This window comes from Eumetopias jubatus, unplaced genomic scaffold (genome assembly GCF_037043125.1).
Source record: "Eumetopias jubatus isolate StellerSeaLion01/CBP00866 unplaced genomic scaffold, mEumJub1_p1.0 scaffold_17, whole genome shotgun sequence".
Lineage (NCBI taxonomy): Eukaryota > Metazoa > Chordata > Mammalia > Carnivora > Otariidae > Eumetopias > Eumetopias jubatus.
Window position 1 is genome coordinate 54,747,862 of NW_028274823.1, and position 19,150 is coordinate 54,767,011.

At 39.0% G+C, this 19,150-nt stretch overlaps 1 protein-coding gene across 4 annotated transcripts in view; it reads left to right on the forward strand.

Annotated features, from left to right (window-relative positions):
* Positions 1–19,150, forward strand: part of USP54 (ubiquitin specific peptidase 54) — a 58,711-nt gene that overhangs the window by 18,915 nt on the left and 20,646 nt on the right. For 2 of the 4 annotated variants that reach the window (XM_028109744.2, XM_028109745.2), the window contains exons 3-15: positions 1,560–1,694; positions 3,266–3,379; positions 3,509–3,591; positions 4,024–4,129; positions 4,242–4,388; positions 5,820–5,969; positions 7,565–7,733; positions 9,302–9,472; positions 13,001–13,132; positions 13,287–13,667; positions 13,890–14,121; positions 16,060–16,193; positions 18,359–18,526. In XM_028109744.2, the coding sequence (XP_027965545.1) occupies positions 1,560–1,694; positions 3,266–3,379; positions 3,509–3,591; positions 4,024–4,129; positions 4,242–4,388; positions 5,820–5,969; positions 7,565–7,733; positions 9,302–9,472; positions 13,001–13,132; positions 13,287–13,667; positions 13,890–14,121; positions 16,060–16,193; positions 18,359–18,526 (2,122 nt within the window). The remainder of the gene's footprint in view (positions 1–1,559; positions 1,695–3,265; positions 3,380–3,508; positions 3,592–4,023; positions 4,130–4,241; positions 4,389–5,819; positions 5,970–7,564; positions 7,734–9,301; positions 9,473–13,000; positions 13,133–13,286; positions 13,668–13,889; positions 14,122–16,059; positions 16,194–18,358; positions 18,527–19,150) is intronic. The other 2 variants (XM_028109747.2, XM_088019999.1) reach the window with 1 other exon arrangement.

Sequence of the window (19,150 nt, forward strand, 5' to 3'; positions counted from 1 at the left end):
AGTGACTGAGCTGCTGATAATTCAAGTAAGATGAGGACCAAGAATTGACCATTCTAGGTTGGTGAGGCCTCCTATTCTTAGATTACATAAGTAGGTTTATAAAATGGTCTTATTTCTGGTCTCATTAGTAAGTCTGAAAAATAACCATGGAGTTTTTTTATATGAAGAAATTACTAACAAGAATTTGTTAGTGAGTGACATTCTTTGGTGTGTTGATATGTAACTATTCTTTGGTGTGTTGATATGTAACTATCGTTGAATTTATTGTTTATGTGGGTAGTTTAGTGAGGATCTGGGCCATGTGATGTCAAAGGACCATATTCTAGTTTTTTGGGGGAAGGTCCAATACCACATCAAGCCAGGTGCCACTTGTTGCCACTCTTTGTTTCCATTCTCTGGAGGTCACATTCATCATTGTTTTAGATCAGGCAAAGATGGAGAAGATAGATACATTTAATTATACCAAAATTAAAAAACTGCTCCACATAAAAGACATTAGAAGACTGGAAGAAGATATTTGCCACAAGTCATATTTATAAAAGACTCAGAAAAACTAAATGTAGTTAGAAAGACTCAAATTAACCAGTCTGAGTGTATTTATTAATTGCTGACAATGATATGGGGAAATTTATTTATATTCATTTACTGGTGGAAGTAAAAGTTGAGATAGCCTCTTTATATGGCAAAAAATTAGAGACTGCCAAAATGTCCGTCAATAAAGAAATGGATAAATAGATGTTGTATAGGCACCCGATAAAATATAACGCATCAGGGAAAAGGGATGAACCGTGTGTGTGTGTGTGTGTGTGTGTGTGTGTGTGTGTGTGTGTGTGTGTGTGTGTATATAATTATGGATAGATCTCAAAAATAATGCTGAATTTAAAAAAGTAAAAGTTTGATGCTTTGTATATAAACAAAAAATATACATAAAAGTATCTATGTATTATTTAAGGATACACACACACACAAATACACAGGTATTAAAAAACAGAAGATTGTGCAACAAACTCATGATAGTGAGTGCCTGGTAGAGAATGGGTGGTCTTAAATTGGACTTCATCTGTAGATTTGAAATAAACATGATGGAATGTTTATTTCTGGGTATTAGACAAATAGGTCTTTGTTATATTATTCTTTGTCCTTTGAGTAATTCTAAATTAAGAGAAGGGGGCCAGGTTTCATAGGATGAGCCCCAGAGAATTATTTACCAAACGATTTATATATAATTTGTCCTAATTTACTGTGGATCTTCTACCTCTGTATCAGAGGAAATGAGGTAACCCTATATTAATTAACTCATGACACTGGTCTCTCCTAATGTGTTCTTGATGGTATCACAGTCAGATGGAAGAGCAAGGATCCTTACTAGCACAGATCATGCTCCTTATTCTGACTCTTGATTTTTTACTTTTTTGTTACTAACTACAAGCATATCAACTCATGGGAAGTACATTTGGTTCCATTGTCAAAAGCATGGAGATGCTAGCTTGACAGACTGGGATGTGTAGAAGCTTAATAACAACACTGCTTTTTTCCCTTGTCTAACCTCTTCCCTACAGGGAATCTTTAACCAGTTTCAGTGTAGTAGCGAAAAAGTGCTTCCATCTGACACTCTCCGCAGTGCTCTGGCAAAGACTTTCCAGGATGAACAGCGTTTCCAGCTGGGAATAATGGATGATGCTGCAGAGTGCTTTGTAAGTGTTGGTCTCTGGCCCTCTTTGATATGGGGTGAGACTGTTGATGATTTCCATCAAGGACTGGGTACTTTACTGTAGTATTTAGTCTGCCCTAGTATCTACAATTAGGACAAGGAAATTCCCTAGTTTTTCAGAGCTCTAGGGTGTCTCTGTTAATGAAGTAGGAATTGCATAATGGGTTTATTCTTTTTCCTTCAGGCTTAGAGTAGTTTTGTGCTTGTCATTGCATAAAACAGTGGCTCTCGCCTTCAGAGGAGACAGGCCTCATTAAAATACAAATTGCTGTGTCCCGTTCCCTTGAGTTTCTGATTCAGTAGGTCTGGATTGGGGCCCAAGAATATCTAGCTCTAACAAGTTTCCAGGTGATGCTAATACTGATGCTGCTGGTCTGGGGACCACCTTACTTTGTGAATTCCTACATTACTAATGATAATTAAACAGAATAACTGAGTCCCTACCACAAGTGTAATGTGCTGTTTAGGTAGCTACATTGCTCCCAGTGACTTTTAGTAGAAGACTGTTCTGAACTCTGGGTTCTATCCATCAACCTTCAAAAGACTCTCTGTGCGTCCATTAAAAAAATCTGAGAGTGATCTATATTCCATTACAGGGTAAAATGTCACCAAAATCAGAGGTACTCCTGAGAAACTGGATCACTTATATATTGCTGGTGGGAACATAAAATGGTATAGCCACTCTGGAAAACAGTTGGTCAGTTTCTTAAAAAACTAAACTTAAAAATTATCATATGGTTCAGCAGTTGCATTCCTGGGCATGTATCCCAGAGAAATGAAAACTTAAGTTTATACCTATCCATTGATATTCATAGAATCTTTATTTGTAATAGCTCCAGTTTGGAAACAACCCAAATGCCTTAAATGGTAAATAGTGAAACAAACTTTGGTATTTCCATACCATAGAATACTATGCAGTAATAAAAAAAGGAATTTACACATCAACTTGAATGGATCTAAAAGGAATTATGCTGAGCGAAAAAACACAGTATCAAAAGGTTATATACCTACCATATGCTCCCATTTATATAATATTCCTGAAATAACAAGCTTATGGAGATAAGAGAACAGATTAGTGGTTGCTAGGTGTCAGGGTTGGAATTGGGTGGGTAAGGCTATAAAGGAATAATGTGAGGGAACCTTGTGATAGAACAGTTTTATATCTTGATTGCAGTGGTTGTTATATGACGCTATACATGTAAGAAAATTGCATAGAGTTACACACACAAATAAGTGTATGTAAAACTGGTGAAATCTAAATAAACTCTGTAGACTATATTGATGTCCATTTCTTGGTTTGGTTATCGTACTATAGTTATGCAAGATGTTACCATTGGAGGAAACTGGGTGAAGGGTACATGGACCTCCTATACTATTTTTTTGAAACTTCCTGTGACTTTATAATTATTCAAATTAAGCAGTTTTTTTTTTTTTAAAGTAGAGGTATTCTTACCTTCCAAGAGGATTACTATTTCTCTGAGTAAACTGCCTACCAATATGTGCATTTTTCTATTAAGTATCACTAATATACTGCTTTTGTTCTTTCCCTATTAGGAAAACCTCCTAATGAGAATTCACTTCCACATTGCTGATGAAACCAAAGAGGATATATGTACTGCCCAACACTGCATCTCCCACCAGAAATTTGCAATGACATTGTTTGAACAGGTGAACCTTATCTCTGTCTACACATCACCTCTTCTTCAGGAACACTTTATGCTGGGCTGTGGGGTGTTAGATGGGTGTTAAAACAACTAATGACTGGCTGCTTGGTTTTGCTTTTCTACCTGGGCCCAGTGTGTGTGTACTAGCTGTGGTGCCACTTCTGATCCGCTGCCTTTCATCCAGATGGTGCATTACATCTCCACTACTTCCCTTTGGTGAGTCTTAAAGGGTTCTCTGTTTGTACTCTTAGGTACTCCTTAAATGACTGAGTTTTCACTGACGGCATCCAAATAGCTTATATTTTTATTGTTAAGACTATGCTATGTTGTAGGAACTGAGAACAGTAGCTTCAAAGTAACCTTTGTTCTTCTTCCCTCCTCTCCCAACCATCTCCTTTTCTTAGGTTCAGTTCTGGTCAGCAAGGTGGGAGGTGAAATGGGGATTCTATAAGCTTTGGATTTTGGGACAGGCGGAGGCGTTCATTGTGTTTGGGACACTGAAGCTGGTCAGGGCAAGGGGCTTTGATATAGTGGGCAGAAGAAGAAAATCAAACATGTGAGTTAAGAGTTTGTATGAATAATCTATTTGATTTAGTTGTAACTCTGGGTAACTCCTACCATCATTCCCTTCCATTCCCTATCTTGAAGCAATCAGGCTATTTGTATGCTGGAAAGGCGAGAAAAACCCTCACCAAGCATGTTTGGTGAGCTGCTGCAAAATGCCAGCACCATGGGAGATCTGCGAAACTGTCCGGTGAGTTAAGTCAGGGGTAAGGTTCAGAGTGGGGAGGGGAGCCCTAGGATTAGTGGAATTGAGGCAGAGCCAGTGGGAAACATCTCAAACTAGTCTTACATATGTATTTCAGAGCAACTGTGGAGAAAGGATTCGGATTCGCCGTGTGTTGATGAATGCTCCACAGATTATCACAATCGGGCTGGTATGGGACTCAGACCACTCAGACTTGGCAGAGGATGTCATTCACAGCCTGGGTACCTGCCTTAAGCTGGGTGATGTGAGTATTAGTTACCTTTATCTCTGACTTAGAGTTCTTGTGTCTTAGTATTGCTTAAGGGCAGTGAACACTAAATGCAAAGGTCTATCCTAGATGACAAATATTACAGAGTTTTGGACAAATATACTAGTTATATGTGTACACATACATGTGCATGCATGTACCTGTTCACATACCTCCTTTGGGTAGGTGGCAAAGGCTTTTTAAAAAAAATGGGATGACTTTGGTCTTGAAAGACAGGATGGGCAGAGCTTCGCTACTGATAAAAATAAAGCAATTTACAGAGTTATTGTGTACCCTACTCATTGTTTGTTGTAGAGTGGGGAAGTGTTTTCAACCACAGGTGGTAATAAAGTCAAAGAAGTGAGCAATCCTGACCAGAGCTGCTATGGCAGGTGGAGGGGTAAAAGTTGATGACCTGAGTTTTACAATACAGAATTTACAGTGAGGAACCAATGTCTGTTGAGAAGGTAATGAAGTAGCTTGGAAGAGAATTTAGTGGTTTAGTGATTTTCTGTGCATCTATTCAGAGAAATAGGGAAAAAGACTTTAAGCCGGGGTCCTTAATCTTATCAGCTCCATATCTATACCTAGGATAGGTACAGTCAGGGTTTTCCTTCAGTTCAAGAGAAGAACCAGAAATTCTGTGGTTTCCTTTCTACTGGTTTCTTTCTCTTATGGTCCTGTGACTAAGGAGATCCCTTGTCATTCTTTAATGTCACTAAGCTACAACTGAGAATAAATGAACTATCTGGGATCTTATTTTAGATCTCCTTCCCAAGGAATCTCTGACATGAGTAGGTTATATACCATTAAATCTCCTTTTTCTAAATTTCTGTAGTCTATGTCTTCTGTATTGTTCTAGTTTTGTTTTATTTTTAATGATGATTTTCTCATTCAAATAAGTTTCTCAAGGCAAATACCCTTTTCGTCAAATTTTTTTGTATGTCTCTTAGAACCTATGGCAGTGCTAGACATCCACGAATTGAAATGCTGATAACCAGCGTGGTGGTATTGCTTCTCCTAAGGGCATTTTTACCCCTTAGTTAGTTAACCTTAGTTAGGGTCTCAGCAAGAAATTTATATTTGTGCACCAGTTGATAAGTAACTTTTGAAACCTTAGTGTTTTTGTTTTGTTTTGTGTTTTCAACTTTCTGGGCTCTTATGGTAAGCATCAGCAATACAATATTATTGAAAGTATGAAGAAACATCACCACCTTACCAGTTTACTGGCCACTATCTGTCTTGCTTTTCCCTACATTTTGTCTTTTTAGGTTCATTTCTGATGATTAATATGGACTAGGGAAAATTTTAGACTGAAGAGTGGAGAAACAAGTCAGTACGTTAATAAGAAATGATGGAGTCTGCTGAGAAATGATGTGAGAGGGTTGAGTATGTGACTGTCTTTTCCGTTCTCTTTTTTCCCCACAGCTGTTTTTCAGAGTGACAGATGACCGGGCCAAGCAGTCTGAACTGTACTTAGTAGGAATGATCTGTTACTATGGCAAACATTATTCTACATTCTTTTTCCAAACAAAGATCCGCAAATGGATGTATTTTGATGATGCTCATGTTAAGGAGGTAGGAATATTCAAGCCCTTCTTAAAGTGTTTGGTGACTGCAACAAAAAACTAAGGATAATTTCTTGTCTTCTTGTCTTTAGGGTCTGTTTTCATAATTTTGATGTCTTTACCTATCTGTCTATTGAATTTACGAGAGTGTCAGTTTTGTCTTCTCCGAGTAGATGGCAAGTTCCTCAAAGATAGGATCAATATATTTTCTGTTATTTTCTCTGAATCTTCTCACCATGCAGTCAGCACAGGTCTGTGTTTATAGTTGACAAAGTGTGTTTTTTTTTAAATGTATTAATGGTTGATTTGAGTGAAAACAGTTTAATGCTTCAAATTAGGTTAGAAGGTTAGCATGAAGTTCAGAATTTCAAACTTGGAATTATCAGTGGGTCATCCTTTGTCCCAGAGCTGCTATCAGTTATTCTCTGATTGTTACCTCCCTGAAGCCTTAACATGTTTTGGGGATAGTGTAGAAAAAAATATGGGGCTATGAGGATATTTAAAGCTGGAACCTTGTTACTATCTGAATCACAGTCTGTGACTGAAGCAGTTAAGGTGATCTGCATGAGTTAGGAAGCTTCTTGAGATAAGGTTAGCAGCTAGGAGACTCCTGACTATAATTTATACGAATCCATGGACATTAAACAGTGTCTTCTCCAAATAGTAAAGTCTGTCAAATTTCCTGATTGTCTATCTCTTTTTTGCTGTTGTAGTTTTGGGCAATTTATATGAATTCCTTGAGCTTTAGCATTTTTATTTGAAAAATAATACTTGCCTTATAAGATATTAAATAGGATTTGTATGTAAAAAGGATATTTGTTTTAGTTAAAATAATAACTTAATTATAAATTTACTGAACATCTATTATGAAATAAGCACCGTGGTCATTGTTCAGTTCTTAAGAGCACACCATCTCAGAATGTGACTGGTTCAAGTTTAAGAGAGGGTGAGTTAGGGATTTGATTGGATTATTGTTTCCACAGCTCTTCTGTCACTCTTTTCCACTGCTTTGGCAGTGCTGAATCCAGCTCAGAGCTAAGGCCGAGGTTCAGCTGTCTATTCTAAGCAGTTTGACCTTTTATGTCCTGCCATGTGTGAACTCTGAAATGGAATGTCATTTATTCTAAGGCAGTTTGTGAGAGAGTTTCTGCCTCCTCTTTAGCTTCATAAAAGTGATTTTAATATTTAGGCAAAAATTATATAATTTATAGAATGATAGAATTGCAGATTTCAAGTAAGGGCTTTAATCTGTGAAAATAAATTGATCATCAAAGCAGCTGAAGTCCCCTCACATAGCATATTCACCTTTGAGGACTTTTATTTATATTTCACAACTGAATTGATGTTTCACAGGAATAAAAGTAATTTTATTCATCATTCCTACCTCTTACAGGGTTTTACTGCTTTCTAAAAGGATTTAACAACAACAAAAAAAGATTTAACAAAAAATTTATGAAATTTAGGTCTAAGGTCTCTTTTGTGGTCTCCTTACCCAATTTTTGTCTTTTTATCTTATTTTCTTTAGAAAAACTGAGTAGGAAGATATGTTTTGAATTGTGGATATGAAGTATAACTGTCATGTTCTTCTGATTGTTTCTGGTTCAGATTGGGCCTAAATGGAAGGATGTGGTGACCAAATGCATCAAGGGGCATTATCAGCCTTTGCTACTGCTTTATGCAGACCCCCAGGGAACCCCAGTGTCCACCCAGGACCTGCCTCCCCAAGTTGAGTTCCAGTTATACAGCAGGACGTGCTATGATAGTGAAGATTCAGGTGAGCATTCTAGCTCTTTACCTCTTCCTTCTCCCTTCCAATGTGTCCATTGGACAGTTAGGACTCACACTTAATCATGAGCCTAGCATATAGCCTAGCTTGTAGAAAGAGGATCCATTAGAGATGGAAAGAAGTGCCAACTCGTGCTGAAGCCCAAGGTGTGCCAGGCTTTGTTTCCTTCGGCCTTCAAGAATGTGTTGTCTGCCACCTGGCCCTGATTCAAAAGTGAGAGGGCATTTAGGTTGATTTAGCCTGAAGTGATAAGTTTATGAGGGAGACTCAGTGTTTAACCTTCTAATAATGGTAAGATGACTGATTCTTACTGTCAATTTAACAGTGACTTTACTGAATTGTTAAGACCAAGAAAAATTATACTTACTACAAAACTAGTCATTTCGTTTGGGATAAGGGATTTTTGTTTTAAAATGCCAAGTGTAGTAGCAGTATTCCGCAGCCCATGAATCAGTTTTTCACTTCTAATTCAATTGTTTGCAACTTAAATCATGTTTTCCTGTAGAAACAATTTGCAGCCTGATGGCTAAAGTCTCAGGTTAGCTCATAGAGGCGTATAATATATTAGAAATATAACCCTAATGGTTTTGGCTTGATTTCTGAAAAGGGGGAAAAAGAAATATTCTTTTCCTCTTCTAGATCTAGGACTGTCCTGGAGTATAATTTTGAGGGAGAAGATGCTCGTCCTTGGAATTTTTTCCCTCCCTTTTGTGCCTCCCTCCTGCTTGGCACCTGGTGTTCTTCCCAACCATGTACCTATCCAGACCTGCTCTACTTTTTCTCCCTTGACTCAAACACCCATTTCCACTTTTGTGCTTATCTCAGCAAGTTGTTCAGAGAAAAGTAGTCTGATTGAACTAATTTAGTCTAAAGTATGAATAGCAGTCCTGGGGCACCTGATGGGCTCAGTCATTAAGTGTCTGCCTTCAGCTCAGGTCATGATCCCAGGGTCCTGGGTTCAAGCCCCGCATCAGGCTCCTTGCTTAGTGGGAGGCCTGCTTGCTTCTCCCTCTCCCACTCCCCCTGCTTGTGTTCCCCCTCTCACTGTCTCTCTCTCTCTGTCAGATAAATAAATAAAATCTTAATAAATAAATAACAGCCCCATAATTTCTCATATTAAAAATGCTTACAATGTCAATTAAATTTTTTAAAGTGACATTTTTGGCAGTATAGGAGAAAAATTATGGGATGGGAAGCAACTGATTATGAATGCCAGGTCGGCCTGGGACTCTCCATCTAAATAGATCTTATTTTTCACAACTTTTTCCTTTCTTCCACTTTTCCCCATAGGTTTTCTAAAAGCCCCACAGTTTTTCACAGTGGCAGGCAAAGTGAGGGCTTCAGCAAGGTAGGGGCAGGAGTGGGAGGAATTGTTTGTGTGTCTGGGTTATCTGGAAGTTGGGTGTTGGGAAGAATGGCTCTGGTATATCCTTCTCACCCTTCCATCTAGGAAGTTCTTGCCTTATGGACCTTTGTTGCCATCCAACTCTTTGCCTTCTCTCTATCACTGTCCTCTCTTTCCTTACTTTTGCATATGTGTCTCCTCCTTCCCTTAGGGAGGGAGCCCTCCATCTCAAGTGACACTCGAACAGATTCCTCAACGGAGAGCTATCCCTACAAACACTCCCATCATGAGTCTGTGGTCAGTCACTTCTCTTCTGATTCTCAGGGGACAGTCATCTATAATGTGGAGAATGATTCCACGTCTCAGAGCAGTCGGGACACAGGTAGGGAGTGAACCCTGCTTGCTTGATTCAGTTCCTGCATGGAAATTCACCCAGGAGAAAGAAACTGGGGCAAGTCAGAAATGTTTGTCATGCAAAGGGAGAAAGGCACAGAACTTGGGTAATTGGGTGGGATGAAAAGAAGCAACACAACTCTGAATGAACGATGATATTCCATTACACATATTCCTATCAACACCAGCATATCAATAAGGATGATTGTAATGTGATTATTGATGTGATTGCTTATTCCAAAAATCTGCTTTTTGTTCCTGTTATATTTTTGATCCTTGTCTTTCTCAGAGTGTCCCAAAAAACCTTTGTGGTCTTGCATCTCATCATGTTTTCATGTTAGGCGTTTTCCCAAGTGGAGGGCTTTGAGAGAAGGGGGCATATTTATGGCCATGGGATACTTGCTCATCACCTTGCTGGGCTTCCTCAAGGACAGAAAAGCAAAAGAAAGAAAGCTAGCCTGTTTATTATTGTGAGTTCCATGCAGAGAACTTTCTTGAGCTGTTCTGTTCATCTGTAGAAAAATGTGCCTGTTGTCAGTGGAAGAAATCAGTACAGGACATGAAAGGAAGAACAGTGAGTGACTCACCGCTGAGATGGAAAGTTTATCACCTAACCCACAGAACAGTGCCCATACTCTTAGAGACTTGGGAATTAGTGAGCTCATGGCTTCAGATTGGTGGTTCCTACTTTGTGCTTGACTATTTTTTTTTAAGTTTTTATTTAAATTCCAGTTGTTTAACATACAGTATGATATTAGTTTCAGGTGTACAATATAATGATTCAGCACTTGTCGTACAACACCCAGTGCCCATCACAATGAGTGGCGCTCCTTAATCCCCATCACCTGTTTCACCCATCCTCTCACCCACCTCCCCTCTGGTAACCATCAGTTTGTTCTCTTCAGTTAAAACTCTATTTCTTGGTTTGCCTCTTTCTTTTTTTCCCCCTTTGCTCATTTGTTTTGTTTCTTAAATTCCACATATAAGTGAAGTCATACGGTATTTGTCTTTCTCTGACTGACTTATTTCATTTAGCATAATACTGTCTATTTCCATCCATGTTGTTGCAAATGGCCAGATTTCATTCTTTTTTATGGCTGAGTAATATTCTATAATAGCCAAGAAGATATGGTATCTTCTTTATACATTGGCTGTTATGGAACATTATACATACATGTACATTATATATACATTGGCTTTATACATTGGCTATTATGGAATATTATGTATACATATATACACACATATATACATACAATCACATACATACATATATATGGATAAAGAAGATATGGTATATCATACCTGTGTGTGTGTATGTGTATGATATACCATATCTTCTTTATCCACTCATCAGTTGATGGACACTTGGGCTGTTTCCATAATTTTGCTATTGTAGGTAAGGCTGCTGTAAATATCAGGGTGCATGTATCCCTTTGAATTAGTATTTTTATATTCTTTGGGTAAATACCTTTTAAAAAAATAGGGAATTTTAAACATTTTCAGAAGTGTACAGAATAGTATACTGCCCCTCCATAGATTCGTTGCCTAGTGTCAGTAATTATCACTCATGGCCAGTCTAGTTTTATCTGTACCTCCACCCACTCCCCCTACTCCTGGATCATTTTGAAACAAAACAAATTCCAGATATTATTTCACTTCCGTAAGTATTTGTAGTATGTATCTCTAAAACAAGAAATCATTTTTGTCATTATCACACTTAAAAATATTAATAATTCCTAAAAACCACTAAATAACCAATGAGTGTTCAAACACACAAATATCTTATAAATTTCATAATTTTTTAATGGTTTATGTGCTTGATTCTGAATCCAAGTGAGGTTTATACATTGGGACAGATTGATAAGTCTTTTACGTTTCTTTTAAACTGTAGGTTTCTCTATTTTTCCTTGCAGCTGATTGTTGAACAACTAGGTAGTTTGTCCTATAGATTGCCCACATTCTGAAGTTTGCTGATTGTATTCCTATAGTAAACTCTAGCATGTTTCTCTGTTCTCTGTATTTCTTGTAAATCGGCAATTGGATCTAGAGGTTTGGTTAGATTCACGTTGGATTTCTTTTGATGACTATTGCATAGATGACTACTGCAAAGTGTGATTTTTTTTTTTAAAGACTGTATTTCTGAAACTGTGAATCAGGGAGAAGCCAAATAACAGGATAAACAAGGCATATTTTCCAGGAGAGTCAGGCTTATGTTAAAGGTTTGTGGATGGTTGGGGGTAGGGGAGCATACTCCCATTGGTTTAACATTTGCAGATTTAGTTGCTCCAAGTGATTTCCTCCTTTCTGAAATCTTTCTTTTGGGCCCAGAGGTAGCAAAGGATCAGATAAAAGCAATAAAAGATTACATTGGGGGGTGCCTGGGTGACTCAGTCAGTTAAGTGGCTGCTTTCGGCTCAGGTCACGATCCCAGGGTCCTGGGATCAATCCCCACGTCGCTTGGCGGGGAGTCTGCTTCTCCCACTCCCTCTGCCTGCTGCTCTGCCTACTTGTGCTCTCTCTCTACCTCTCTGTCAAATAAATAAATAAAATCTTTAAAAAAAAAGATTACATTGGTAATTTCTTGAAAATAGGTAGCCATATCACTATACTGCTAATACCTAAATATGTACAAAAATTTTCATATACTAACATATAAAAACAAATTAGCTCTTGGTGCATTTGAGAACCTAGAGGATTTTCTCTAAACCTGTTTTCTAATTTAATTCAGTTGCTTAATTCACCTTTGGCTTCCAGCAGTTTAGATGATTATATCCTTTAGAATCTGACCTTGGCTGTTATCAAATCATACATTTACATCCTGTGGGCATGAAGCAGGGCAAGTTATGTAAAAGAGCCCAAATCTCCTGGGCTTCGCAGAGATCAGTACTGAGGAATTATGAGGTGTAATCTCTGGGTGAAGCCAGGTTTGGTAAAGCACTCATTGGGGATGGGAATGAGAATTATTCAAAGTTCAAATGTCTTTTTAAATGATTCACATTTAAGGAAGATTTAGAACTGAATTTTAAAGCCACCCACAATCAGAGCTCTTGTGGGCAAAGGCTGGGGCACCTGGGCCAATACCAGATGTAATGAAAATGAGGCTTTGCTTGGTATGTGTTGCTAAACGAAAGGAAAGCTCTTTTAATTATGAGAGTGAAAAAATGTTGATTACATGACATTTTTATACATCTTTAAAACTGTCACCTTTTAAAAATTACCAAGTAATGTGTCCTTCTGGGTCACTGGGAAAGATTACGAACAGGATCAAGACTGGTAATTGCTCAGGAGGCATTGTAAATTTGCAAGCTCCCATTAAATACTTGAGCTTCTCTGCATTTATCTATTGAGTGATTCTTGCTACGCTTAAATCAGATAGTCTTGGCCCCTACAGCTTCTGATTCATGGGTATACTAAATTTGTGGCATTGCTATGAATCTCAAAGGGAGACTAGGTTCTCAAGAGGATGGAGGTCAGCCTCAGATACCAGCTTACCCCTATTTCCTTGTTCTTTCAGGACACCTGACTGATAGTGAATGTAATCAGAAACTCACATCCAAGAAAGGGCCACTGATAGAACGCAAGAGGAGCTCTGGCCGGGTTAGGAGGAAAGGCGATGAGCCACAGGCCTCGGGGTACCACAGTGAAGGCAAGCCACTCTGCACTCTTTTTCTTTCTTCATTCACTCTGGCAAATTGTGTCATACTCCAGACTGGCTTTTCCTTTCTGCTGTCACATGTTGGGGTCTGGGTATCTATGATCATTTTAAACATTTGTGTTTGTTTAATTCTTTGTGTTTTTAGGAGAAACACTGAAAGAGAAACAGGCTCCTAGGAATGCCTCTAAACCATCCAGCAGCACCAATAGACTAAGAGATTTTAAAGAGACAGTTAGCAATATGATTCACAACAGACCATCCCTGGCTTCTCAGACCAACCTAGGATCTCCCTGTGTGGGGAAGGGAGGAGACCAGACTGACAAAAAGCCTCCTAGGAACCTGTCTTTACACTCTCGTGACTGGGAAGTAGAGAGTACCAGCAGTGAGTCAAAATCCAGTTCTTCTAGCAAGTATCGTCCAACATGGAGACCCAAACGGGAGTCTCTGAATATTGACAGTATCTTTAGTAAGGACAAAAGGAAGCATTGTGGCTATACCCAGCTTAGCCCCTTTTCTGAGGATTCAGGTGAGGAGATAATTAGGGAAGAATTGGGCTTTTGAATAAAGTTGACTTATGTAGTTGTTTTTCTGGTAGACTAAAGCAAGGTACATTTTTATGCTGATGTTGAGCTTTTTGGAGATAGGAGTTCAGTGAAGAAGTAGCTGGAGGGAGGGGTTGGTTATGTCTTAATTTGAGGCAGATGCTAAATCTACCTCCTTTTCCGTACTTGTCCTTTGATCGGGATAGCTAAAGAATTTACACCAGATGAACTAAGCAAGCCACCTGCTTACGACCTTAAAACTGGTGGACCAAGCCCCCAGTACAAGCCCTGGGGCCCAGCACGGCCAGGCTCTCACCTTTTAGAACAGCACCCTCGCCTAATACAGCGAATGGAATCTGGCTATGAGAGCAGTGAGAGGAACAGCAGCAGCCCTGTCAGCCTGGATGCAGCCCTGCCTGAGAGCTCCAGTGTCTGCAGGTATTGTTTGGCCTTTGGATAGTGGCATTGTCCCTTATGGCAACGTAAGCCACCAGGAGGCTTTTCAACTCAGATGGGTGGAGAAATGGACTTCATTACCATCTTTGGGCAAAATATTTTACTTTATCAACTTTCTTTTTTTAAAAAATTGATATAAAGTTGATATGTTATATTAGTTTTAGGTGTACAACATAGTGATTGGACAATTCTGTATATTATACTATGCTCACCGCAATAAATGTGGTTACCATCTGTCACCATAGAATATTTTTACAATATTATTGACTATATTCTCTATGCTGTACTTTTTATCCCCGTGACTTATTTATTTTATAACTGGAAGTTTGTACCTCTTAATTTCCCTCAGTCATTTCACCCTTCCCCCAACCTTCTTTCCTCTGGCAACCACCAGTTTGTTTTTGTATTTGTGATTCTATTTCTGTTTTTTATTTCTTTGTTCATTTGTTTTGTTTTTTAGGTTCCACATATAAGTGAAATCATACAGTATTTGTCTTTCTCTGTCTGACTTATTTCATGTAGCACAACAGTACCCCCTGGGTCCATCCATGTTGTCGTAAATGGCAAAATTCCATTCTTTTTTATGGCTCAGTAATATCCCATTGTGTATATATACCTTATCTTCTTTTCCATTCATCTCTTAGGACGGTGCTTCCATATCTTGGCTGTTGAAAATAATGCTGCGATAAACATGGGGGTGCTCTGTCAACTTTCTATGACAACAGCACCCTCTGCTGGAAGAAGGAGCAAAGACATTTGAGAAAGGAGAGAACTTTATTATAAGTAAAATAATCATTTAGCAAATAACTTGTAATGGAAGAATTAGTGAATCAAAACATAGTTCTATGCCCAGAGAGAAAATACAGCTGTTTTTTATTCTTTTATTTAGGATAGCTTCCTTTTTTTTAAGGGTCACAGGGAATTCTGTGTTTTATAAGCCAATGGTATTCATACTTACAAAAGATAACAATGATGATTTATTTTTATTTATTTTTTAAAAAGTTTTTTATCTTTATTTGAGACAGAGGGAGACAGAGCACAAGCAGAGGGAGCGGCAGGCAAAGGGAGAAGCAGGCTCCTTGCAGGGAGCCCGATGCAGTACTCGATCCCAGGACCCAGGGATCATGACCCGGGCGGAAGGCAGACGCTTCACTGACTGGACCACCCAGGCATCCCAACAATGATGATTTAATAGTGCTCATTTTTCCTTGTTCATAGGGCCCAGTTTGCTTTATAAATTTAAGATCTTCATATATTATTTGTACTGAGTTGCTACAGAGGCAAGTTTCTTAACAGAGTTGCTGCTTTGCAAAGAGTGATTATATCTTCTACAAGGGTCATAATCACATCCTCATATTTTCCCACTGCTTATCCCTTGACATGGGATCCAGAATTGTCCAATCACCTGTTGAGGTTTACACATGAGAAGATGGCTACAGAGGTATAAGAAAGAGGAAGGCAATTCATATGTGAGCTCATATTTATTAATTCATTAAATAAATTTTGTGCCAGATACTGTGCTAGATGCACAAAATGTGAATGAGGTGAGATCAGATGGGGGAACTACTTTCAGAAATAGTTTAGCCGATACTTTATATATTAGTTTGATGTTTTACTGTTTTTTTAAAGATTTTATTTATTTATTTGAAGATTTTATTTATTTGTCAGAGAGAGAGAGTGAACACAAGCAGGGGGAGCAGCCGGCAGAGGGAGAAGCAAGCTTCCCACTGAGCAGAGAGCCTGACGTGGGGCTCAATACCAGGACCCTGAGATCATGACCCAAGCTGAAGGCAGATGCTTAACTAACTAAGCCACCCAAGAACCCCTGTTTTATTGTTTTTTGAGGGAATTTAGTCCTAGGAACGTTGCAAGTTATCACCCTTCTGATGTTTTCACTAAACTCTGGTTTGTCTTTTGAAGGGATTCAAGTGCTAAGAGATCAACTGGGTTGGCACCTTCCTGGCGTCACATCCCAAAGTCTCACAGCAGTAGCATACTGGAGGCAGACTCCATAGCATCCAGGAGTAGCTGGACAAAGAATCAGCCCCTCTCAGGTAAGCAGAAAGACACTGGATTTGGAGGAGTGGATTTGACTGCCAATTCTGTTTGGAAAATAGCCTTACCTGAGCACATTTGAAATTAGAGGACAGTTGTACTTTACGTTTTCCATCAGTATGTAAATATGGAGGCATTTGAGCCATTCTATCTTTGGATTTATCTATCTTTTGTTCTTCATCATGGCTTGCCTGATTGTTCTTTACAACTTGGGGAGAGCCCTTGTGGGAATAAGAAGGAACAGAAATATGGTGAACAGTGTCAGTAGCACCTGCAATCCTCAGAATAAGTTCTCAGGTTTTTCCCCTTGGAATAGAGGAAGCCTCATGAGAATGGATTTCTTTTTTTTTTTTTTAAATGTTTTGTTTATTTATTCATGAGAGTCAGAGAGAGAGAGGGAGGCAGAGGCAGAGGGAGAAGCAGGCCCCCCTGCCCAGCAGGGAGCCCGATGCGGGGCTCGATCCCAGGACCCCGGGATCATGACCTGAGCCGAAGGCAGCTTAACCATCTGAGCCACCCAGGCGCCCCGAGAATGGTTTTCTTATTGTTTAGTTCTATGAGTTGAGATGACAAAGGGAGACATGAAGGCTATGGGCATAACTGGGGAATAAGTAAGTCAAACCTATCCTTATCCTGGCCAGTATCCCTGTTTTCTTTTCCCTTCTTGAGTGTGCCTGTGTCCTCATCCTCCCACCTCCCCCTTTTTTTTAAGAGCACGTGAGCAGGGGGAGGGCAGAGGGAGAGGGAGAGAGAGTCACTGAGCACTGAGCTCGATCTCACTGACCCTGAGATCATGACCTGAGCCGAAACCAAGAATTGGACGCTTAACTGACTGCACCACTGAGGGGCCCCTTGGTCCTATCATTTTAGTCTGGCACGGAACAAAAAATTTTATCTGGTAATTTTGATCATTCTTTTAAAAAATTATGGAAGTGAAAATAAGTCCAACAGTTTAGTAACCTGCCCTTTCCTTCATCAGGGTATTTTTCCGTGCCTATACAAGTATATAGATAAGTTTATTACCACCATTTAAAAAAAATAAAATAAAATGAACGCTTGGGTGGCTCAGTCAGTTAAGTGTCTGCCTTCAGCTTAGGTCATGATCCCAGGGTCTGGGATCGAGTCCTGCATCAGGCTTCCTGCTCAGCAGGGAGCCTGCTTCTCCCTCTGCCTGCTGCTCTCTCGTGCTCTTTCTCTGACAAATATATAAAATCTTTAAAAGAAAAATGAAGTCATAGTATACATATTATTCTGTCACTTGATTTTTCACTTAATATATCATAGACATCCTTTTAGGTCTATTTGGTTCCATCAACAGACATTTATAAAATTGAATTTTTACTGGATATTTTACAAACTTTTTTTTTTAAAGATTTATTTATTTTTAGAGAGAGCAAGTGGGTGGGGGAAGGGCAGAGGGAGATGGTAGAGAATCTCAAGCAGACTCCAAGCTGAGCACAGAGCCTGCCACAGGGCTCAGTCTCTTAACCCTGAGATCGTGGTATGAGCTGAAACCAGAGTCCAACACTTTAGTGTTGGAGCTACCCAGGTGCCCCTACAAACTTTTTTTTATTGGATATTTTACAAACTCTTTAAAGAGATGTTGGAAAAAAAAAAGAGATGTTGGAAGTTAAGTCCGAGAAATTGACTTGCTTGAAGATTCCCAATGAGTTAGTGGCAACACATAGCTGAGTGCTGTCTAATGGTTAGGAGCATGGATTATGAATTTAACCTATTTGACTTTAGTTCAGCTCTACCATTTACCATCTTTGTCACCTTAGGCAAGTTATTTATTCTCTTTGTGTCTCTGTTTCTTCATTCCTAAATGTGGGCGATAATAGTATCTACTTCATAGATTGTCATGAGAATTAAATGAAATAATATATGTAAAAGTGCTTAAAACTGTGTAAATGCTCAACAAATGTTAGTTTTCACATTGTTATTGTTGTAATAAAGCCACTTAATAAATATTTTACCATCATCATTATAATTCATAGCCCAGATTTCACCCTGAATCTAATGTGGAAAGCACTGTCCAAAACATGAACTCCAAATTGAATCAAGAGTTCCAGAGGAAAGGCAGTACAGTGGCCATAAATGCAGCAGGTGCCTAGTCTTAATTATGGAAATGTGACAATTTCTCTTCTCCCTTGCTTGTATTCAGGTGGGGAGATATCTTCCAAAAGCGAACTGGATGAACTGCAGGAGGAAGTGGCCAGGAGGGCCCAGGAACAGGAACTTCGAAGGAAACGGGAGAAGGAATTAGAGGCAGCTAAAGGGTTTAATCCTCATCCCAGCCGCTTCATGGACTTGGATGAACTGCAGAATCAGGGTAATTGTTGGGAGCATAGGTTGTGGGTGATGGGGACAGAGAGAGAGGCAAAAAAATTTTCAGGTTTGTAAATTCCTGTCTTCTATTTAGCTAAGTTGTATTTTATCATAATTCACTCATTTTAGTGAGAACTAGTGAAAGTAGGAGGTGACAAGCCTATTGATTGGAAGACAGGCACTGATTTTGGGCTCATCTATTGAAAGTCTATAGTTTAGAGATGGTATATTATTCATGAAAAATATTTCCCGTGAATATCTATAGAAGGTGTAAATAAAACTAGTCACCCTTCAGAAACAACAGAACAGGGCAATGAGTGAGCGACACTGATGAGGGAAATTCTACTTGCTGGGCAGAAATGTACCCTTGAAATTGCCCACCTGGAGCTTCAAGGAAGTAGGTCTACCAAGCGGGTTCTAAGAACACAAAGCTTGATTTTCTTTTGATCCTCTGATGACTCATTTCCCAATCTCATACAATTTTCATGGACTTTACAAGGCTTCCCCAACTGCGCCACACTAGTTACTTTCTTCCTTCAATTGCTTTAGGATGTCCTTTTGTACCAGAAGAGACTAGTCTTCAAAATAGGAGTTTAAAAAGACTGAGGTATATACCTTAAATAGACTC